This window comes from Archocentrus centrarchus, chromosome 10, assembly GCF_007364275.1.
Source record: "Archocentrus centrarchus isolate MPI-CPG fArcCen1 chromosome 10, fArcCen1, whole genome shotgun sequence".
Classification (NCBI taxonomy): domain Eukaryota; kingdom Metazoa; phylum Chordata; class Actinopteri; order Cichliformes; family Cichlidae; genus Archocentrus; species Archocentrus centrarchus.
Genome location: NC_044355.1, coordinates 21677348 through 21701762, shown reverse-complemented (window position 1 = coordinate 21701762; position 24415 = coordinate 21677348). Strand labels below are relative to the sequence as shown.

Below are 24415 nucleotides of genomic sequence, written 5' to 3'. Positions count from 1 at the left end.
GGTTTCCATGGCCGAGCAGCTGCATCCAAGCCTTACATTACCAAGTGCAATGCAAAGCCAGAGCAGTGGAGACTCCTATACCTTGTGGAAAGCCTTCCCAGAAGAGCTGAAGTTGTTATAACTGCAAAGGGTGGACTGACATCATATTGAACCCTATGGATTAAGAACGGGATGCCACTCAAGTTCATAAGCGTGTGAAGGCAGATGAGCAAATACTTTTGGCAATACAGTGTATTTCACACCTGATCAAGAACTCCTGGCAAACCTGTGAGAAATTAATCTTTTTTTCCCTTCCCTAGATAATGGTGGATGAAGGTTTAGTCTCATCAGTCTTCCCAGCTGGCACAAATACGGCATAATGTTCCATCGTTCATTTGTTTTTTGTCTGTGTCTGAGCAGCATTATTAATGAGAGTTAAGGGACTGCTGAACACTACATTTTAACCACTGACAGTTAAAATGTGCTGTCAGGACTACTCTTTTCAATTTTAAAAAAATAACAAAGTGTTAAAATAATAGACGATAGGAGCCAGCACTTTGTATCTCAGTGTGATAAACAGATAATTTGGTACTGTTAAACGTGATAAGTGGTTTAAAGAAATCAACTTCCTATTGAGAAAATCAAATTTGAAAGTTTCAGATACTTTACCTACAGGGGGTAAAAAGTAAAAACCCAAAACCTTGATTTCTACAATGTATATATATGCTGATCACCCCCCACCCCACCCCCCACAGGTTGGGTCCATTTCTGCCCCAGGAATGACTAAGCTGTTCTGAGTGACCCTATGGTGAAATATTTTACCCTGATGGGATTGTTTTCTTGATCCATGGGACATGACGGGTTACTACTGTCCAAATTGCAGTTTGACTCAAGTAAAAACCATTATCCCACGGACAACTAAACCCATTGTTATACTAAATTGCAAGTGTGGCCAATTAGGTTGGCCACTGCCTGAGACAAGTTAATCATAGGCTCCCCAAGACTGTATGCATACAGGTTCTCACAACTATAGCTAAATAGCAAATCTGGAGATCACTGCTCATATGGTACAACAGATTAAACTCCAACAATGTTGACTTCTGTTCAAATGCTTTGTTAAAGTCACATCAAATATGATCTGTTAGAACTCCCACTGTACAGATTTATAAGAGAAAAAGGAAGACAATATAAAGCCTTACTTTGCATTAGAAATAGGCCATTACAGTGAATAAGAAAAAAATGATTTAAAAAAAAAAAAAAAAAAATAGTCCAACTTACTCTGATCATGAGGACAGCCTTACGGATATCACGAATGCCATCATACACCAGGCGGGATGCATCAATGAACTCATTTTCATCCACGGGCTGTGAGGGGTTTGCACTCAAGGCTTCCACTGCAGACTCCACTTGTTCTGTAAACCGCGGCATGACTACAGGAAGCAGAGATGAAGTTGATCAATTCCTTTATAAATGCTGATGCTTTTTCTGGCAGTTGTACTTTAAAAATAAATAAATAAATAGTGCTGGCAGTGGAAACTCTGCACGTCAGTTTCTACTGTTTCTGTACTGTTAGACTCAAATAATAAAGCAGCTGTACTGATGCAGAAAACCTCTGTAGGCCTTTCTTGTCGTACAGTGAAAACTGATCAAGAACGTAGAATTAGTCCTCTAAGCAAAACTAATAATGGCATTAGTTACATGTTATAAATATTTATTCCTACACCAAAGTAGTTTACCTTAGACCAGCTTTTGATTTTCACATCCATCACATTCCTCTTCACACTCAGGTTATAAAAGCTACTTGACACAAACTGTCAGTCTCTGAGGAAATTGCATTAATCAGTTTATCATTATCAATCTCCCAGTGATAATACTGAGAAATAGTTCAGTTCTATTGTGGAATTAAAATGAAATGCAAATGGAGATAGCTGTGTAAGAATTAATGATTAAAAGGTGTAGTATTAACATTAAACCTAATGAAATTTTGCACTGTTGGTCTACTGAGTGCCTTCAATGGATACATGTAAAAATATGGAAGGAAAAGCTAAAGGGAACAGGCCTTCATCTGGCTTGACAGTTTTCCAATAGATGCTTTCAATAAGCTGTCCCAGGGGCCATGTATTTTGCCCTCCTGACAATTTGATAAATGCTCTGGAGGGCTCTCCAGCACATCTGCATACATATTTAAAACTGTGCATTAAGAGTTTCACTTCACAGGAACGACATGGGTGTCAAGATACTGATGCAGAGGGAGGGAGCAGCAGGCTCAAAAAGCGGATTTGGTTTCGTGCTTACAACCTCCAGGCTTTTTCAGTCACAGTGATTACGCTCCTTAACCTATCACAATTGACTCTTTCAAATAAGTTCCTATTTAAAGGTGTGCAATGAGAAAACCTAATTTTTTCCACTCTGATCAATACTGATTTTAGTTATTTTTCCCCCACTAGTGTGTTTTGAAATATTCTTCCTTTAAGTTTGTCCTTTTAGGGTCACAAACAAACTGCTACGTAATTTTTTGATGCAAGTATTGGTGGAAGGATCAGTACCCTGAGTTTGAGTCAGAAAGCCTTTTAACCTATACAATGACAGATCTATTAAACTTAAATACTACTGAGTTAACAGTGACCACCGTGCAGACTAATAATGCAAGTTTGTCAGACTGTATCACACAACGTTGCATACTGAATGGTGGAAGGTCTCATAATGTCTCAGGTTCAGTCAACAGAAAATTGCATTTCACAGGCCAATTCTAGATTTACACAAGTTCCTTTTTTTCCCCCCCAGACTTCTGAGAAACAACTTAGTAGTCAGATATCAGTGTGGCTTTAGAGCCAGGCAATGTACTGTACCAGGTATAAAGTGCATTCAGCAGGGTGTCTACGCCATTTTAAAATAAAAAGGATGTCAGAGACCTTTAGAAGAAAAAAAAATTTGAGAACCAACAGCATTTATAAACATACCACAACTATAAGTTGGTACACAACTGCTCCAACAGTGCAGTGCACTGCATGACATTAAAGATAACCTGTTTGGACTTTTGTTTATTGAGACTTAAAGAGACTACATGCCTGTATGTTTAACTGTTTGGAAAAAGTGCTCTTTGTACTGTCATTATTATCATCATAAAACCCAAAAATTAATTCACTCTCACTCTGGAAAGTAACTAAACTAAACTGAAAATTAGCTACAACATTTTAAAAAATTGAGGAAAAAGTCTGGTCCACAGTTTCTACCATCTTGTCAGGCCTAAATTGGCCTACAGTGACTTTTGTATTATTGCTTAAAGGCCCTGTGTAGTTAATGTAGTTCTTTTTAGCCTACTCTTATTGTTAACCATTATTACACACTGAGCTAGAACTACAAAATCAAGAAAGACAACCACTACTATGCCATTTGGCTTGTGCCCCCTAGTGTGTCAGATATTTTATGATGTAGCTACATGGACTAAGTGAGCAGTAACCGTAGCATATACATAAAATTTGGACAGAGCCACCATGACACTATCCATTCTGAATTCCATCAAGTCCTCACTGCCTTCTAGATTTAGCACTACATAAGCAAGTGCTACTGTGTCTAAGAGCTAACCTCTCTCAGTCTTTTTATACAAACATTTGCTATTCAGTATATTTCCTTAGCAGTAAACATTAAAATTTTTTTTTTGTATATTACATAATGTTTCTGTGGTACCTATATCAGTAAGGAGCTTGGTGGCCTCCAAGACCTTCTCTGTGTAGACTCCAGGTTCATAATTGTCCATTTCCGAAGTAACTACATGGACAACTCTGGCAGCACGGCCTCGAATAGCCCCGGCAGTACGATCCAAACCATCGACATCTTTCTCTTGCAGAGCGATGACACACTTATTGACATCCTCCAGGATGTGGTTCTCTGGGGACATAAAACAATGTACAATTAGTCCTTTTTATTAGTTAAACATATTGCTGAAAGCATACAGACAGCCTCTGTCTCGATTGTTAGGGCTGAATCAGAAAAGAAATTGTTATATATATATATATATATATATATATATATATATATATATATATATTATATATATATATATATATATATATATATATATAAAATAAAATCCATGATATGCTTTATTTAAAAAAATAAATAAATAAAAGGGGGACACGTAGTGTGATGTGACATACGATGTGTCACAATTCAAAAAAAAAAAAAAAAAAAAAAACAATTAGAAAAATCCCAGTCTTCATCCTGTGTTAGTCCTGAAATTAAAAGCCACAGAGGAACTCAAGTACATAATACATGTTTGTATGTTCATTGGAGGCTGTGGGTTCGACGACAGATTCTTAGAATACTTATTAAAAGAAGCACCTATAAAATGCAAATGTCCACTTGTAAATTACAGTCTGTCCTTGGGTGGAGGTGAGAGAAGCCACTCTGCTTAATGCTTAATGAGAACTCTAAACAATTTGTGTGCTTTAACATACATACAAGATGTCAAATAGAGATGCAGCTCTGCTCATGCTTCTGGCTTTTCCTCTACAGAGCTTGAATGAGTCTTTGCAAGGTGCCCAACAATATGCATAATTTCAAGGTTATGCATCTTCAGTACATCATAAATACATTGTGAAATAGTGAGCAGAACTACACTATCTGAAGGACACTGTTGTTTGTGGGAAAGTAGTGACAAATACATTTAAACATGTTGCTAGGGCCAAATCAGATACATAAATCTGAGAAGTATACAGTATAACTGCGACTCATGAGGAAATGCTACTACCACAGGTCCTTTAAAGACACTTCTTGTTATGTTGTGAAGTCCTTTAAGCACTACGACTCAGTCAAAATCTAAAAAATTACAGCAATTTGAACATTTCTTTTGCTACAACATGGCTATGACATGCAAATCAACAAGACTCACCAGACACAGAAAGGAAGTCATCAATCGATGTTATGTCATCGACAGCATCAGTGAGGACGCGAACCTGCTTCTCCCACTGCTCCTTGAACAAATCCATATTGTCCTGGGCCACCTTACTGTTGGGCTTGGCAGCGAGGGCCAACGCCGCATTAATCACCTGTAATCACCCAATTACAACCATTAAACGCTCAATTACAACATAGCCCTGAGCCACAACATTAGCATAGGTTGATTGCACCAAGACCCCCATTCCTCTACCTCAATGTTAGGATTGAATCAGGAAGAAAATTAATTTCTAGGGGTGATTACAGAGTGTTTTTAGGTACTGACTAAAGCAAAACTAAGAGTTGTTTGTTTGGGGGTAAGAAACATCTGTGGATATCATAGCTCAGGATGAATGCGACTCATTAGAGTCTTAGAAAGAGCAGCGGCAGCAGGTGTGTGGAAAAGATGGGCTCAATGGTCAAAAGACTGACAAGCAAACCAAACCTGTTATTTGCAAAAAGAGAGGTTACAGAAGTAAACATAGCAGAAAGAAAGCTGTGATTTTAACTGCTGTTGAGGCCATGAAATTAAATTTATGGATTTATGGACCAATCACAATCACTGAGCTGGGTGACACCTGGGGGGCAAACATACCTGGGGGCACAGAGATTCCAGCTGAGATGCTGCCATGCGGACCAGCTTTACCCCCTCCTCATTGTTGGAAATGGAGCATGCCAGGTTTGCCACCTATAAAGAACAAAAATCAAAATAATTTTTTAAACCAAAACCTGGAAATCCCACAAAGACTTCTCTATTTGATAAATGTAGATCTCTCTATACGCACATATATGTAGGGAATAAATGGTAAAGTTGCCGGCATGGTAAAATTTCTATTGATTGGTATTAAGTTTTAATCATAAAAACCATGTTGAGCACTCAATCAAAAATCATCAATCAATCAATCAATCAATCTCGACAAAACCTCCATGTGTTACTGCTGTGCTGATTGACTCCTGATAATTATGTGTGAGGTCACTGAAACTACTCATATGCAAAGTAGTATAAATAGTATTAGTAGTATAAAGTATATAAGTAGTATAAAGGTGCTGGAGCTATAAAATTATTCAACTGAAAGGAAATGGGTGGTGAAGGGGAATCTACAAACACTCAAGGCAAAACTGTTCATATTCAAGGCTATTTTTTTTAAATTTGTTTTTAATTTGTTTTTTTTTTCTCAATCAATTTAAGACTTGTTGAAATTATTTTAGTGTGCACATAGTGCCTTTTTCCCCTCATTTCAGTACATTTTAACAGTAAGCAATAAAACCAATTGCTCTACGACAATACTGATAGTTTGTAATAAACTATAATCACGCTATGAAATTTCTGAACACTTAATTGTTACTGTCTGTTCTTTCATTGCTTTCTTGCCAACTGTTCTTCTGACCCACTTCACGCTTGTTGGGTGTAATGCTCAGGAACCAGTGCACAGGTCCACATATGCAGCGATAGCTCAAGTAGTGTGGGTGTTAGCAACCCAAATCAGATGCTATTTTGTTCCCATTCCCTCACCACAAATCTTGGATGCTGCAAGGCACAATCAGCCTGTTACGAATCGAGGCACATTTTGAAGGGGCACTGCACTAATTTGAGGGAAAAACCAGAAACAAAAGCTATACATACTGTAGATACATAATTAAACTTGGATAAGTTCATTATGGTAGCCTGGTTTAGGAATTCTTCCGTTAGAAATGGAGGCAGCTCTCTGCAATACAACTAATCCCTGTGGAATACAAACCAGTGCTGTGGATTAATTTATAAAGCTGCTAAAATGATACAATATGATGGCACAGAGGGGAAAAACCAGAAAAGTAGGAAGAAAAACAAAAGCCCAGCTGGTTGAAAAAGTTCTCTATTCAATTCCCAGAAAAAGTAAATTTCATCAAATGGAAATTTAAGTGGTAGCTGGTAACTCAAGGAATTGTAATTCTCGGCGACTAAATCACAAGGCTGCCAGATTGTCATTATGCTCCTGGAGTTGCATAATTATAATGACACTTTCAAAAAGTGAGCAGCAGAGTGAGAACTGGAGCGCTGAGCTAAGCACATCTTGTCTGCAGCTGCCAACATCAGTAAAATTTTGTATGTTGACTAAAATAAAGCTCTCCCACAATTATCTCTAAATAGTCTTGCATATTCAAGATTTACATAAGGCATCTACTCATATAAATTTAGGTCAGAGACTTTGAAGATTCCCATTTTTGGTTGGGATGTACTGGCAGCAATGCTGTAACAGAATGCCTGGGATGTGAGAAACTGCGCCAAAATGGGATTATCCAACAGACAGAAAATGTGCTGAAACATAATCAATTACAAAGGACTAAACCACTCATGACAGCAAAAGAGCAACGACAAGGAGTTATAACAGCTCTGCTCTTATTTTTGTATTTCCAGTCACCAATCTGGTCGAGTTTACTCAGTAATTTACTACTTTACTGACATCTGGGTCACAAAGCACAACAAAACTGTCAGCCAAGATGACACACTGGATTTTAACATGTACATTAATTATAAGTCTGGTTGGATAAAAACAGGGGGTTTGTATTTAACAATGAAAGAAAAAAGAAAACATCAGCTTCGGCATTAAATTTGTCTTTTTCTTTTAATTATCTTCTATTCAAACAAGTTAAGTGATATTCTTCCTTGCCTACAATTAATAGACTTAAAAATAATACTTAAAATACAATATTTTTTTTGATGTGCTGGTGGTGGAATGCATCACTGGCTGCCAAAGTGGTGAAGATGTGTTTTTTTTCCCCACCTTAAAATTTCTGAGCATTTTGCTGATGAGAAGCACGTTTCCACTGCACAGTTAAAGCACTGAAACATTGATATAAACATACCCTACATCTCTATGCAAATACATGCAGAACTACAGGGAGAACATTTAGTAATCCTTGAGGACGATGAAACAGTGGTTACATAGAGTAGAAACTGAAAGACCTGCATTTTTACTTGCATGATCGTCCACATCAGGCTTTTAATAACTCCCTGTGAACCACTGGGAAAGCAGACATTTCTGCATAAAGAAATGCCATTCCACTGTGCAACGCTGTACTATAGCATTTAAAGTATCAAGGGAGCCTGACTTACAGTCTATGCAAACAATTACCAAAGTGCAACCTGTTTTTCTTACTTTACCTGTCTCACAGAGCTATTCCCAAACAAACACGACAGCCCATTAACAACATGACGCCGTCATCAACAATATGTGCAACTCAACTCCAAAAAAATGGACATTGTGTAAAAGTGTAAATAAAAACAGAATGCAGTGATTTGCAAATCCCATAAACCCATAATTTATTCACAACAGCATAAATTTGAGACACGTTGCTGCCATCAATTTCAAAATGGGCTAATAGTTCTCATGAAATAGTAAAATGTCTCAGCTTAAACAACTGATATGTTGTCTATGTTCTATCGTGAATAAAATATGGGTTTATGAGATTTGCAAATCATTGCATTTCATTTTTATTTACATTTTATACAATATGCCAACTTTTTTGGAATAGAGGTTGTATTTCATTTGAGAAAAATGACAATGTGAAATCATTTGAAATAACAGTGGCCCAGTATCTGTTTTGCCACTGATGCAGATGGACCAACGACAGATTATCCCACAAACTATGCTTATGCTAATATTATACATGATGCATTTAGTATAGAATATCTTTGTCACTACAGTGGCTTAATATTAATATAACTGAGCCAAGTACAACAACTATGTCTGATCATTCCAACATTAAGGAAGCTAAAAAACAAAACAAAAAAAATTGTATTGTTTCTCTCTAATAAAACGTGAATTGGTACTTTACTTAGAAAAACTAGAGAAAGGTTTAGGCAAAAAAAAAAAAAATACAACAAATATTTTCCTTTTGGATGCTAGGAGTATAGAAAAATAAACAGGAGAAATGAGAAAAAAATTTTAATATAAGTATAGCATTAAGTTAGATTAAACTTCTGGGATATTGATCTAGTCAGTTAAGTACAGTGCACTAGAAGGGTAACCATTCTGTCCCTCAAAACAGGATGGTTTTACAGGTGGAGGCCACTGTTCCATTTCCCTCCATCTTTTCTGACTGTTTTTCCACTAGTTTTGCATTTGGCTAAGATCAGTGTCACAACTGGTAGCATGAGGCGACACCTGGACCTAAAAGGCTGCACAGGTACTCCATCAATGTTGCCAGGCATGCATACAAGCACATGGTTGCCATACACAACTACGAGTACCGTTGTTGCTGCAATGAAATCTTGGCAAATGGACTAGCCTGCTGTCTTTGAAATAATTCCTCTGTAGGCTGATATTTTCTTTCCTTCAATGATGTGGCATACTTTTGTTCCTAACACACATTACCTAATCCCCATCCGTATAGTTACCAAGCATGATTTTTTCCCCATTGAGATCTGATGTGTTCTCAAAACTGTCCCTTTAATTTTTGAGCAGTGTATTAATGATATTACATATTATCTTATTCTTGGAAATAAATGTTCTGCTTAAAAGTTGGGAAAAAAAGTTACTTGACAGTCTAATGTATTTTTAAACCTTTCATTATTTTAATTCCTGCAGGAAACATAAGACTTGAACACAGAATTAAAACCAGAAGTAAAATACATTGATTATCTCATTAGAATGCACTCATAGGTAGGTTGACTCAAGTATACCACCCAAAAGCTGTTTTGAGTGACATGAGGGAACAAATATTTGGTGGTGGTTTTAATGTTATGGATGATGGGTGCAAGTGTGTTTTTAAAAGCATGAAAAACCAAGCTTTAGGGCAATGTTAAATCTAAAAAAAAAAAAAAATCCTAAATATCCCTTAGGGGGGTTTCACCAGTAAATTCCCTTTCTACTGCTGATTATACCGTGCCATTGGATCAGTGATGCACAGAGGCATCTCTGCATCTCAACCTGCCATGTAGTACATCTTATGACTTACAGTGGGCTCGCACTCCAAAGCTGTATTTCACAACAGGGTGTACACGCAAACAAACAACAACTTATATAAATGGGCTAAAATAACTAACCCTCTATATAATGTGGCAACCATCCCTTGCCTGCTTGAGAGCCTACAGAGCTTGATGCATGTCAAATTGAATGCAGTGAGGGTTTTTTGTGTTCCCTTCATTCTCTAAATATGGGTCAGTCATAATGTAGCTTTCAAACAAATGTGTGTAATCTATAGACCATTTGCCTTACGGCAGACTACAACTGCGCAACCCGTGATGTCATACAAACAGAGCCTGAGAATGGCTGCTCTTTGCTGTTCCTGCTACTGAACAGACGACATATTGCATTTATAGAATATTTGTTCCATATGTTAAAAGAAACAAACATGTTTTAACTTCTCTTTCTAGCCTTTCCAGCTCCATTCATTTGCATATATATTGTTTGGCAAAGGCTCTAATCTAGAGCCAGCTTACAGTGCAGTTCAATACCTACTTCCTACAATGCATCTGCAGGTAAATGTCAAACCATTTTATTTAAGGTGAAAGCCAAGAGTTCCACTGTGAACTGCTTACTGCTCATCCAATTGTATTGATGTTGGCTTACAGGAATAATTTCCTGAAAAGTGAGATAATACTCGACTGTGTGCTTTTGTCAATCATATTAACCAGGGATGGGGGGGGGGGAGGGGGGGGGGGGGGGGGGGGGGGGGAACAAAAAAAGGAGTTAATCTAAAATGACAAAATGAAATGTTGGCTGCCTTTAAAAAGGCAGCAATCTGTTAGCCAAAATGAAGAGTAAGCCTGCCACTTCTATGTAGGCTGCTGCAAAAAAAATGATGTACAATTTCCAGGTCCTAGTTAGAGCTGGGCTGTTTATCAAATGAATGTCGGCAGTAGTTTATATTGATAAAGACTGATGTTGAATTGCACTTCACAACCCTCAAATTCACTGTAAACTCACAAATTCTCCTAGAACATGATGATAGAGAGTGCACTGGGGCAATGATAAATTCTCTCTCTAGGTTTGAAGGTATACATCAACATTTGCTACTTTCCCACTGCCGAGGAGCCAGTTCGCGGGCTCGTGCTGTTCCCAATGAACCGGCGAAAATGCTTAAGAACGGGCCCGCGTTTCCATCGCGTTTTCTGTGAACTGCTCCTTTACGTATGAGTGTGGGCGGGTCCTCGTCTCGACACAGAAGCCGAATCGCACAAACATGAGAGAAACACGCTCCCCGTTCTTGTGCTGCAAATACGGTTTTATGGTCCAAACCAAACTACTGCAGCATCTGTGGCAACACAGACAGGCGATTAGAGCAAGATGACAAAGTACGCACTTGTGTCCTTTTATCTGTGATATGAACTGATACAAAGCAGCAATTTCAGCCATAGAGCCCAACCTATTCACAGCCGGGAAAATCGCTTCGCTTTTCTCATGTAATACACATGTAATATGGTAGAAATTTGATGTTGAGAGGCAAGTCACGTCCTTCTGCCACTTTCGGCACACGTCTAGTTCGAGACCAGCTAGTTTGCGGGCCGGAGTTGGAACCCGTTTTTCGACTGAGCACCGATGCTTCCATGGTGGAAAACCAGCCTAACAGTTCCAATAAAGCTACCGGCTCCGGAACCCTGTTGGTGGGAAGAGGCTTTAGTGTCATGAACGCTTGGGGTGCAGTAGTTGAAATGTGTTGGTTTTTGGAAGAAACACACACACAAAAAAACTGGAGAACAAACTAGCTATAGTATGTTGAACATCTCATGTAGATGTTGATATAAAGTTTGTTTGTTTTTTTTTTGGTCCATTCCATAGTACAAAGACCTTTGATTTCAGGGTTTATCCTAAATATACTCAACCCACCACAATTCATAGTGGCAGTTTGAGTCAATTTAAGGTGACAAGATTGACAAAGTTTTTACGTTTGCAATATGAAACATTTCCACCTCAAGATATCAGACTTGAATGTAACAAAATGAATTCAGTTGTCTCCATCTGTGTTTTCTGCATAGTTATGGTTTGTAGTACAGTGTGCAATTCTGCACTAGCATGTACAAAAAATTTATTTGTCAGTGTTGACACCTAAACTCAGCTAAAGGACATCAACCAGTTACTTTGTCCCACGCTTAAAACTCTACCATAATGATGCCCATCAACCCAGATATAACATGCTATTCAGTGGCTTTGCTAGGTAACTAGCATTCCTAATTTATGTACAGCAAAAAGATCGTTTGCTGCTAAATATTTCAGTACAATTACACCAATGTAGCATTCAGTTTCACTTTGCCGATATGGAGACTGTGGAAGTAAAATATTGTAGTTAAAGTCCTGATCAGCAACAACGTTTCTTACATTTTGTTTTTTTTTAAAAGTTAATTTTCCCTTACATTTAATTTTACAGGTTTTTTTTTTTTGTGTGTCTTCTATGCTAAGTTGGATGTCAACACAACATGCATATTCAAATGAAAAAGCTGAATGATTGGAACGCCATCCATCTAGCTGTGTTTAAAAACTGGAAAACATTTTTTTAATTAAATTTGTCCATACCAAGTTTTAACCAAACCTGTGCATTCGGTTCTTCGTGGATACCATGTTAAGGCCCTTTCACACCAGATGCGTTGCGTAAAAACAACACGAAATTCTGAATCTTTCGGATGCGAATCTGTCGTGTAACTAATACACACCGGAACGCGGTGCGTTTTTGCGACTAATCCTCCCTATATAAGGCACGGTGGAAACATTCGCACAGAATTTACGCGTCCGGTGTGAAAGGGCCTTAAGTGTTACAGGCACAAGCAGTAACCAAGTATTAGCAAAGCCTACCAATGTCATGCTCTAATACCACATCTGACACTCAGGCCTTCAGGTGCTACTCTTTTAGCTTCTCATAATAAAAGATCCATACTGATGTCAACCAACACATAGCAATTTTCTTTTTAATTTAAAAGATGTTATATATACTAATATTTGATTTTGAGACTATATTAACTTTGAAACAAGAAGCCCATGCCATCTGTAGTTTAGCTGCCTGCACACTGACCAAACCACCTTTGAGATGTGCCTCCGTGTCACTCAGCTGCTTCTCCAGTGAGTGTTTTAATTTAAATGTTTGGTTATTGGGAGATTAGCATTTACAAATGGTTCTTAAATACACATGTATCATTTGTTCAGGCAATGTTGAACCTTATCCATTAAACTGAAGTCATTTCTTGCTTTTAGTCTCCAGTTTATTCAACTAGAAAATCAGTTTCCAGGATCTACAATAGAGCTCATTATATATTGTTTAATAATAATAAAAATAATAATAATAAGTAATAAGTAGTATTTTTAAAAAAAATGGGCATTTGTGTAAGAATAAACTGAACTGACCACAGAACATAATTTTTATGAAAAAGGATAAAAAAAAAAAGCCAGTTTTTTAAAAAATGCTGTAGCCTTATCACAAGGGCCATCTCTGAGAACAGAAACTACAATAAAATCAAATATCCAATTTTGATGGGATAGAGAGGAAAAATTTGAGTGTTCTATATTGGGGTCAGTCAGGTCCTGACTCTGAATGCACTGGAGGGAGAAAAGAAAAAAAAAAAGATATCATACAATACCTCAATCAGCTTGTTGCATGCTCACGAAACACCTGAGCATATTCCTTGACTTCTTTCTCATTGCCATTCTTGGCAGCTTCAATGAGAACCAGGGGGGGAACATTGGTCTCCAGGAAAGAGTCAGAGACATGGTCCATCAACAGCTTTGCGCAGCTGTGAAATAAGATTAAAAAAGAAAAAAAGAATATGTGTTAGAATGCCCTTGGTGCATATCTTTTACATACAGACTGATGTGTAGCACAGCTTATGAACTATAGATTACAGCTTCATATTATATACGCAAGACAGACAACAGCCTCCTGAGGATTGCTGGTAAACTACAAAATGGCTGAAGTAAAGAAAAAATATTTGATTTGTTTTTTCCAGTGAAAGTCACTGAGTGAAAACACTACAGTTTAAAGTTGAAGATGAAAGATTGAAGGGGGGGGGGGGGGGGGGGGGGGGAGGGGGGGGGGGGGGGGGGGGGGCTGGGGGGGGGGGGGGGGGGGGGGGGGGGGGGGGGGGGGGGGGACCTGTCTGCGAAGGTCTCTAGTCTTCTTTGTCATTCTGTCGATGGCAGTGTTCAGAGCATCACTTCTGTCCTTCCTTCCCGCCTGAAACATGCACCAAAAGGAGTAATTAGTGAGTAAAATGACAGCAGTGTTTCCACCAAATGTGGTGGTGGTTCATGCGAGAAATTCTAAAAAAGTCTTAGGATCAGATTAAATTTAATTAGTGTCAACAAGTTTTAAAACCATTTATGGACTTGAGTAAATAAAGGTACAAACTACCAAATCTACAGATCTCTGACATCAAAATTTAAACTTCTTGTGAATATTTATAGTCCTTAATCACTTTAACACTTCTGGTGATGGTTTTCTTTTCTTGTTATACAATTGATGGTTTAACATCACCCAATCCCTTCTGGAGCTGACTTGGGTGCAGTTTTGCTGTCTAAAAAGTACAAAATTTGCAGGTATTACTCTGAAAAGAAATTTAATTTTCAATAAGCTTGTGTTATTCTGCTTTGTGGAGGTAGTGTTCTGCAGATGCTGAGTGTGATTCATTTCTGAAGCCTGTATTTATTATAAACCATTGTACCTATTGCCCTCCAATAAACACTGAAATCATCCCCTGACTCACAGCAAAACAATCCATGAAGCACAGAACACTGGCTAACAGTTTCAATTAATAATATATACACACTGAAAGTAAGCAGGGCAACAGCCACCATGTTGGCTCAGAAAACAGCTTCTTTGCATTATATCAGTGTTATATTTAATGTGCACTGCATCCTCTTAAGTGCTTCTGTTGGTTCCAAACTGGATTTAAATCCAAAATTGTATTTATGCAAGGATTGAAAAAGGCTATCCAAATCCTTTCAAAGCCTCTGTACCACCAAGGCTCTGTTCATGGATATGCCATAAAGAACAGTGTACAATATTATAAAAGTAGTCAGTGGTTACAGCTCGAGTTTCTAAATTCAATGGCCTGTCAAACATGGAATAAAACTATTTTATTGTAAAATCACTTTGTCACGTTTTGTGATGCTATCAGAGTTGGGGCTCATAATATTAAAAGTGCTCATTTTGTTCCATTGTTCCTCTCACTAGTTTTTGTTTCAATGTTGCCCAAATCCGTTGGTCATTTGTATTAGAATAAGCCATTTGTCTTCAAGCTTAAAAAGGCCAACATTAGCTCCCAACTGTGGAAAAATATTGAGAACAAAGTAAGGACTGGATTGGCTAATATAAGGTGAGGTAAGCAGAGGTGACTTTAACACTGTTGCTACACAAAAACACTGACCATGTTTGGGGAAAGCCAGAAAGGCTGGCAATCATATCAGGCTTTTACCTATATATCTATTTCATAGCTACATTTCTATTTGGTTTAAATGAATTCTGTTTGTATCCACATGAGTGAAGAGATGGTCTATTTGATCATAAATAAATAAAAAAAGGAGCTGTGACCAAAATCAAGTTAAGGTGCACTGATAAGAAGGTTAATGGCCAACTGTGTAAACTATGTACATTAACACAGGTGATGGCCACAGAGATACGGGGCCACCCCACAGTGAACAACCTAATAACTGCTGAGTACTTCTAACAGATGCTCAATCACATTCTGCAAAGTGATCAAGAAAAATGCACAACTTTCAAAAAAGATTGGCAACGATGAAGTGAGAAAGCGTGAAAAATTCACTGACAGTGGAGAGTCATAAAATTAGAGCAAAATGAGATGGACAGGAAAGGTCAGAGTAAAAGCAAAGGACCCATTGGACTCTGGGCTCTTCTTCCCCTTTATAATGCTAACTGCAACATCACAACATGGATGGTGGTGGCATTGACCTACCCCATCCCCCATTGCCCTATGCCCGTTGGGGGCTTGTGCACACAGTTAGGGGCCGTGGAGCTCCACAGCACTAATCCCCTATGATTTTGTGCTGGCTGGATACAGTGCTGTGGTAGGGCTTTAGCCTGCTTTACCCCTACACTCTCAATCCTATTTCATTCATGCCTAGCCTATATTTCATTTCCAAGCCAAGGGTTTTAAAGCACTGCTTCAGGTGCTCGTTATGGAAGCAGTTTTCTCTGCAGAATCTTTTATGATAGTCAGGTGAGTCTCTATCCATCTCCTTCAGGACAGATTTAGGAACATCCCTTTCAACAAAAACCACTAGCGAACTGGATTTATTTTTTAAAAAATTCAATGGAAAGAGTCTGCACTAAGAGTAAAATAATACAGGGTCAACATTAGTGCTTTTCAATATATCAGAAAGCTCACTTAATAGCATGTCATTTATAAACGTATTGCATTTAAGTGTAATTTAAACATAATTGTACTTTCCCCCACTTTTAAAATTGTTTTTGCAAATAAGCAGATGGCACAACCAGATGGAACAGCCCTCTAAAATTGTTGAAGTTTTTCTCTCACACATTGAAGATGCAGTCTACTACAATACAGCAAAATACAGCAGCATGTGGGTCAAGTGACCTGGAAATCCACAGCCAGATAATGATGTGACTTAGGTTTTTCTGTATTCCAACTTGAATTGTGAAAAACAGAAAATTTGTATCAGTTACTCTGTCGTCTGCAGTCACTGAACACTATTACTTTGCTTTCATTAAAGAAAGTTGTTTGAAACAAGCATAGCAATATTTAAAATTAATGAATAAGTTTAAGATACACAACACAAGGAGACTGTGGGCCAAATGCCAAATTTGCAGAGAATACTATGTGTTCTTCATACCATTTCTTTTTACGTAGTCTGGCTGATTACAGTTTTATTTGCTGCATATACCCAAAACCCATCTCTACCAAACATCAAATAATGAAGGACTATAGGGACCAGGGATGTAGCAATTTTTCATCACCACAGTTCTGTTCATGCCTCAATTTTTGAGCTACCTGTTTTACTTATGAAAGAAAAAATAAACAAACAAACTGTGGATTTTTTTTCTAAAATTATTGTGATATTTCCAGTTCTCTTGATATTAGCATGCTTAAACCTGGCATGCCAAGCATCACAGTACCGAAAGCTGAAACCACAGTATTGTGAATCTTTGTATTGAGACTTTGGACTGAGTTGCAGAGTTTCAGTTGAGACCCAAAACTACAGAGTTCAGTCTTATGAGCTCTAAACAATTCTGAGATACATACACCTTTAAACAAAACAAAACAAAACAAAAAGACTCATGTTGAAACCATCTTCTGCTTCACATGAACAACCAAGTATTTTGCCTCGACTATTACATTTTAAAAGCAAGCCTAATTTAACTTCAATGCAGCTGGTGGTGAATCACATAACTGTGCTCAAAAGTTAAAGTCCTGCAATCAAGATATGTAAATTATGAATATAAGCTTGTCACCCTATGTTAGCACTGCTGTAGTAAAACCTCTATTTTCCTGTTTTTTCTCTCTCTTTTTTTTTTTTTTTAGGTTTATGTCTCTTGTATACATTCATATATACAGTCTGCAGAACAACAGCAAGGCGAGGCTGAGATTTACAGCTGTGGTTAATTTCAACAGCAAGCTGCCGCAACACGTTCAAGATATCAATATTCTGAAGGTGACGAGCCAGTGGGAGGGAAGGGGGATGCAAGAGGGAGGTGGAGGAAGACTAAGGTGCACAAGCGCTGTGTATGAGGCACAGAGCAAGTGACTGAGCAGGAGAGTGAGCGGGTGTTTGTGTGTGTGGGAGAGAAAAAGAGAGAGAGAGAAACAGTAGTGATGATCGACGCCAGGCTGCCACCACTCTGTAGCAGTGAGTGGCTGCAACAAAAAGCACAGAATAACATCCCTGACTCCCTGCTCTGCTTTTTTCTCTCTCCCTGCGTCTCAGCTAGCAGACGAGGGCTCCGCTCACAGCTCTGCAGAGGCTATGCTGAGACTGAGCCGGCGTCAGAAGCAGGATCTCTGGCTGCCATCAACAAGTTAGGGTTGGAGGACCACAGCAATGAAAGAGAAACGCTTAATCTTCAATTAACAGTCTGAATTGACACCATTGCGGTGGAAAGGAAACCAAAGGGTAAAAAAAAGAAGAAGAAAAGGGGAGAGGGGGGGTCTGATCACTGGAGTCGCTCTGGGTGCAACTGATCAACTTAAAAAAAAAAAAAAAAAAATTATTTCAAGGATTCGTGGGCTGGAAGAAAAAGATTCAACCTCTTTTATAAGCCTGGATTTTAAAGGACTAACAAACTAAAAGGAATAAACATCAAGTCGGGACATGGAATTTCATATTTTGTTTCAATTGGGTGGGTTCAGAATTGCTTTATTTCCAAAGAGGCTGATTCCTTTTGTGCTTACTCAAAGGGGCTTTTTCCCTTTGGAATTTTCTTCCATCTGGTTGCTCCAAGAGTCTGCGGAAAAGGACAGTTGAATGCAGCCGCCGATGTGCACAAAAGAATGGGTAAGTTAGCCTCTTTATATGACAGGTCTGGACATGAATGGGGAATACAAGTAAGAGTGAAGGAGGCTGAGGACTAAAAGCTCTTCTGCCTAGTCTATTTACTGCAATGGTCCTTCATATTTCCTTCTTCAGACAGATGAGTTGGGGAAGCATACATTTTTAACACCATTTGACTATTCCAGAAGACCTCATAAGTGATTAAAAAAAAAAAAAAACACTTAAAAGAAACAAAAATCATTTTTTTTAAATTTCAAAAGACTACAGCAAATTTGTTCTGCTTATAAATGAAAAACAGCATAGAGCAATTACTGAAAAAAAATGAATGACAGTACTGAGGAAGCAAATTATACCCGAGCCTAAGTGCACAGCACAAAATGTGAACCAAAACAGGCTTAATATAAATGGTGGGGGGTGTGGGGGGAGTCTACCGTATGTATGCAACTGATCATTAGAAGACTTGCTGAGAAAATGACATCTCCATTAAACCCAATCTCAAGGGTATCATGTTTACATACATTGTGAAAGTTGCCAACACAAAATACCTTAACTGCTTTATGTGAGGGCAAGGCAGAGCATACACAAAAAGCATAACTGTCAGCATGAATTAGTAATAAGTACTCTGCAGAGATTAGCTTTCCCGCCCCACAGTTCATTTTCTTGTCTTTGAACCCACCCAGGTTTCCATTCAAGGTGGCCATTGGTGGGACCTGCACCAGCGGCTCTGTCTGTGATCAGCATGCTCCTAGCGTGCCTGCTGTCTCCTGCATTGTGCACAACCTGCCCTCAAAAATGCCGCTGTGAGGACCTGCAGTTCTACTGCGACACCCAGGGGCTTAAGGCACCCCCAGATGGTGTGGACAAGGGAGCCCTGGGGCTGTCATTACGACACAACAGCATCACTGAGCTCAGCCCTGATCAATTCTATGGCTTCAGCCAGCTCACCTGGCTACATCTAGACCACAACCAGATTACCACAGTACAAGAGGATGCCTTTCAAGGGCTCTATAAACTGAAGGATCTCAATCTGAGCTCCAATCGTATCACCAAGTTGCCCAACACAACCTTCATCCACCTCATCAATCTTCAGATACTGGACCTGTCCTTCAACCAGATGACTGCTTTGGAGCCAGAACTGTTTCATGGACTGAGGAAGCTCCAGATACTCCACCTCCGCTCTAATTTACTTCGTACCACACCTGTTCGGGCGTTCTGGGACTGCCGCAGCCTGGAATATCTTGGACTAAGCAGCAACCGTCTACGGAGCCTGGCACGAAATGGATTTGCTGGGCTCATCAAGCTTAAAGAGCTCCACTTGGAGCACAATCAGCTGACCAAGATAAACTTGGCCCATTTCCCTCGCCTCGTTGCCCTTCAGTTTCTATATCTGCAATGGAATAAGATCAGCAACGTAACATGCGGCATGGAATGGACCTGGACCACACTGGAGAAGCTGGACCTCACAGGAAATGAAATTCGTGTCCTGACCCCTGATGTGTTTCAAACGCTGCCAAATTTAAAGGTTTTGCTGCTGGATAACAACAAACTGAGCAGCCTGGATCCCCAAGTCTTGGATATGTGGCAGTCTTTGGGTATGATTGGGCTGTCCAGCAACCTTTGGGAATGTACCAAAAGGATTTGCTCTCTTGCCACTTGGCTAAGCACCTTTAAGGGAAGGTGGGAACATTCCATTCTCTGCCACAATCCTGAATACGCCCAAGGTGAGGAGATACTTGATGCCGTATATGGATTCCAGCTTTGTCAGAATTTTTCCGTTCCAGTCATTCAGACCATTAGTACAACAACAGACGCTACTACAGCTGCAGAGATCACAAGCTCCTTGTTTGGAATTATGCAGCCGACCCCCACACAGGACTATGCAGAGGATTTTGGGAGCTTTACCACAGTCACTACCACAACAATCACAACGCAAACATCACGCACTGCTCAAGCTACTACTGCTCCACTGGAAGAGGCAGCTGTAACAGATGACTTCTCAGCTACGGACAACACTGTTATGACTCATAGGGTTATCATGGGAACTATGGCCCTTCTTTTTTCATTCTTTTTCATCATTTTTGTTGTCTATATCTCACGGAAGTGCTGCCCTCCTACCCTGCGCCGGATACGTCACTGTTCGGCTATTCAGAACCGCAGACAGATGAGGACCCAGCAGCGACAGCCTATGGCAGACCTAGCTACACAGGTACCCTATAATGAGTATGAGCCCAGTCATGAAGAAGGGGCACTTGTGATCATCAACGGCTACGGGCAGTGCAAGTGTCAGCAGCTGCCTTACAAAGAGTGTGAAGTATGAACTCTTATTTATTCCTAGAGCATATGGTTTGTCATTTGACCATTTCAGATGATACAGGGTTTGCTTTTTGATTTTTCTTTTCCCAGTTTATGTAAAAAGCATAATTTTTACAAGTGAGATTTGAGAAATTGTGAGAATGCTACAATGGCAGAGGTTGGCCAGTTAAGGGACGTTGTAGAGATAGTCACAAATTTATTTTTCTATGAATGCAAGGTTGTTCATATCAGGCAGGGGCAATCATTTTAAAGAAGAAAATTGTAAACTGTGAGATCTGTCTCCACATTGTCTCTATATTCTGCAGCACAGAGAAACTACTTTGCCAAGTGGCCCTCTGCTAACAGAATACATTACGGGAAGATGTGATTTATGTCATTTCTTTAAAAAGTAAATATTTGAAATGTTTCTAACTACATCATGGGCAATCTAAGCCAAACATTCAATCACTGGGATAAATGAATGGAATCAATTATCAGAACACTTTGTTTTATAGTTTTGTTTTGAGAGAACTATAATACATTAAAGGGCACCAAGACCAAACTCAAATTCTGAATTATAACTGTAAATGTCATTATTGTTACAATGTTATAAATAAAGAAATCATATTGTGGATAGAAGAATCCTGAAATTCTATTCAGTAAATACTAATGGCATTACTTTAATCAAATCAGACATGGTTCTACAGATTTCCTCAAAGAATATATTTGGGTTGCCCAATTCAAAAAACAACCAAAAATAAAGGAAAAAAAGCTGTCCTTAGCAAAGAGAGCTATTCTTTTTGTTTCTAGACATTTGGATTTCCTCCAAAATTTCTTCAGTGTGGAAATGCAAATAAAAGTGTGTACTGAGAATGGAGAATTTATGTTCAATTATATAAATTGGAAAAATTACCTCTTTAATCAGACGTTAGCTCATAAATGCTAAGCTGTTTTGCAGCTGACTCAAGTTAATGGATGTTCAAGCTCCCACCCACGAGGGCCTAACACCACAAATAAATTCTCAACCTGTGGGACAGACTAAGCAATGTTCAGCTGTGGTTAACTTCCAACATACCACACTGCTTAGCAAAAACTCATGGATGTCAGCCTCACCTTAGACATGAAACAGAATTATTAAACCTTTAAGTCTTCAATGATCTGTACATGGATTCTCCATTTCCATTTACCATACAAACTGTGACCACAATACTTCCAACAGCTTTAGATAGCCAATTACAATTAGATGATGAGCTATATTATACCAGGATCAATATACAGACAAGCTAGTGTGAGGGTAGGAAAGGGTAACAATCAGCCCAAATGCCAGAGAGGAGGGCATTTTATTCTGAATATAAAACCTCTCCTGGTAGCCTGTGCTCTTTACAGTTTATACACTAATCAGTACTGACAGGCTCAAGATTGAACCAATTAAAGCAAGGCAAAAGAACTTAATATTCTGTCACCCACACCAGTGATCTAGCAACATTTAGCCATTCTATCACCGACAAATATTTACGGTACACTGATCCTTCTCACCACACACAAATCATGCCTGAACATTTGATTTTAATATATTGCGCTTGTTAGCGAAAAATGCAGTTCAGGTCCTGGGTTAGCACTCGCAAGTGTCAAGTTAAACTGCGGTCAGTACCCTGAGAGCAAATGGAGATCCAGTGATAAGCAAACAGTAAGCCTGGGTCAGGACACATTTGTATGCAGCAGGGAGAGGATGTGCATTAGCATCAGACTAAAGCTGCTGCAGTAGCTTCGCACTTCTTTGTGTTCAATTTGGTAGTGGGGGCAGGGTGAAAGAGTGGGATTGAGAGGAATTGGTAAGACGATGAAGACTGAGTTTAACAATGAGGTAATGTCTTTCTTAAAACTAACAAGCATCCCTCTGGGCAAGTAAAAGCAGTAGAGAATGGAATGACAGAATGACAGCACCTCAGGCGTGAAATGTAAATGGACCACAAAGCAGCAACAACTTCACAACTACTGAAGCATTGAGCAGTGCAAGGTTTGAACACTGTACAATTCAAGTACTCAGTAAGTGACTTTATAATATTCTTAACAATTCCTAAGACTAATATTTTAACTCTTGTGTTTATTAAAGCCTGCAGTTAGTGATGTCAAGATGCAGCACTTTTAAGTGAGATGTCTGGTTTTGAGCAATTAGGGTGCAGTTCACTGACTGATGCCCCCTATAGGTAGGGAGGAGGTACCATTTGTGGCTTTGTCTTTATATTGAGCTTGTCAAAATTTGGCTTCACACTCAAATGAATGCTTGCGTGTTAATGTGTCTCAGCACATGCTCATAGGATGCCTACAACAACTTAAGAAAGTGCTTATGTAAACCAAAAATTGTTACACTTCATGTCTGAATTGAATGAAAACATTGCATTCACTGATCATATTTTTAAAAGTCAGGCACCTCCATTTTCTAATTTAATTTTCTTCCAGCTTCGCACTGCTTTAACTATTGCCCTTCTAATCTGTCTTGCATGTTCAAAAGTCAAAATTGAGTTGAATATTTCCTAATCTCATTCAGCAAACTTTATGGAGAGACTTCATTTTTAATAACACCAAGTATGGGGATGTATATGGAATTCCTATAAATTTCTGTCAATCATTAGACATTTCACTGTTTAAGACTACAGTTGTACTAAGTGACTGAAAATCCACAAATTTGTAGAAATATGCATCCCTTTGCACTCTGGCTCTTTGTAATCTGTTTTTGTTTCCTCTTGTCATCCTCTAGCCCTTTTTCCCACAATACCTAAAAAAAAAAAAAAAAAAAAGAAAAGGAAAAAAAAAAAGAAAAAGGGAAAAAAAAAAAAAAAAAAAAAAGAACCAGTCCCCTCTCTTACCCAACCTCTTTGTGCAAAATGAATGCTTTTCTCTTCCCATTTTCCTTTTGTATTGTAATATGTACAATTTCATATCTGTATAGTGGATAAGATGTGCCAAACTGAAAAAAAAAAAAAAAAATACATTGTCCCCTCAAAACATATATTTTTTAAATAAAATGATTATAATTTACAAGGTGTTTGCCAACTGATGGATGCTCACAACTTGGTTTGGTCTTTACTTGCACTTTAACTCAGTGTATAAATTATAATCATGCAAAACTCTGAACACAAAAAGTGAAATTCAACCGCGCTGCCATTCAAAAGGATCTGTATATTGTTTGAACATCTATACGATAAAAAGTCCATTTATGTTGCTGTGCAAACTCATGTTTATGGGTCACAATCGAGAGACACTCTCTGCTTTTAGTTTCAATGAACTAATTAACTGATTATTTTTACTAAATGTTACAAATGCTCATCACAAGCTACAAAAAGCTAAGGCCATCTCTACAAATAGCTGGATTTATCCAAACAGTCCAAAAACAGAAATTTAAGTTTTTCGTGATTTTTAATGAAAGTGCCAATATACTGAATAACCTACAAAGTAGCACTGTAATTAAGGAATTAAATCATTAATGCAAAATAATGTTGAGAATATTATCTGCCGCAAATTGATCATTTTACATTAACACTGATCCCATATGATTTTTAAGCCACTCAAATGATTAACCTGTATTTAAGCATTGCAATTACAGTTAAATATCATCAAATAATAACATTCTGCTCAAAAGTCCAAATGACAATCATGGAAACAAGTGTTTGCATAGATGCACTGATATTTTTTGGTTAGGAACATTAATGACACGGTTGTTTCATTTTTGTTACTTTCAGTAACTTTTTTTCCTAAGCAACATTTTAAAAGGGTAC

The 24415-nt window shown here is 38.4% G+C and overlaps 2 protein-coding genes across 2 annotated transcripts in view; one reads left to right on the top strand and one right to left on the bottom strand.

Moving 5' to 3' along the window:
- The window catches only part of ctnna1 (catenin (cadherin-associated protein), alpha 1), an 87682-nt gene that overhangs the window by 24717 nt on the left and 38550 nt on the right, over positions 1 to 24415 (bottom strand). The window contains 7 exon segments of the mRNA XM_030738592.1: positions 1258 to 1409; positions 3667 to 3867; positions 4871 to 5027; positions 5510 to 5602; positions 13463 to 13479; positions 13482 to 13605; positions 13975 to 14055. Of these exon segments, the coding sequence (XP_030594452.1) occupies positions 1258 to 1409; positions 3667 to 3867; positions 4871 to 5027; positions 5510 to 5602; positions 13463 to 13479; positions 13482 to 13605; positions 13975 to 14055 (825 nt within the window).
- lrrtm2 (leucine rich repeat transmembrane neuronal 2) lies at positions 17793 to 23386 on the top strand. The gene is made up of 2 exons (XM_030738591.1): positions 17793 to 18350; positions 19028 to 23386. The coding sequence occupies exons 1-2, from the start codon at positions 18347 to 18349 to the stop codon at positions 20662 to 20664; spliced, it is 1641 nt and encodes a 546-aa protein (XP_030594451.1). The 5' UTR covers positions 17793 to 18346; the 3' UTR covers positions 20665 to 23386.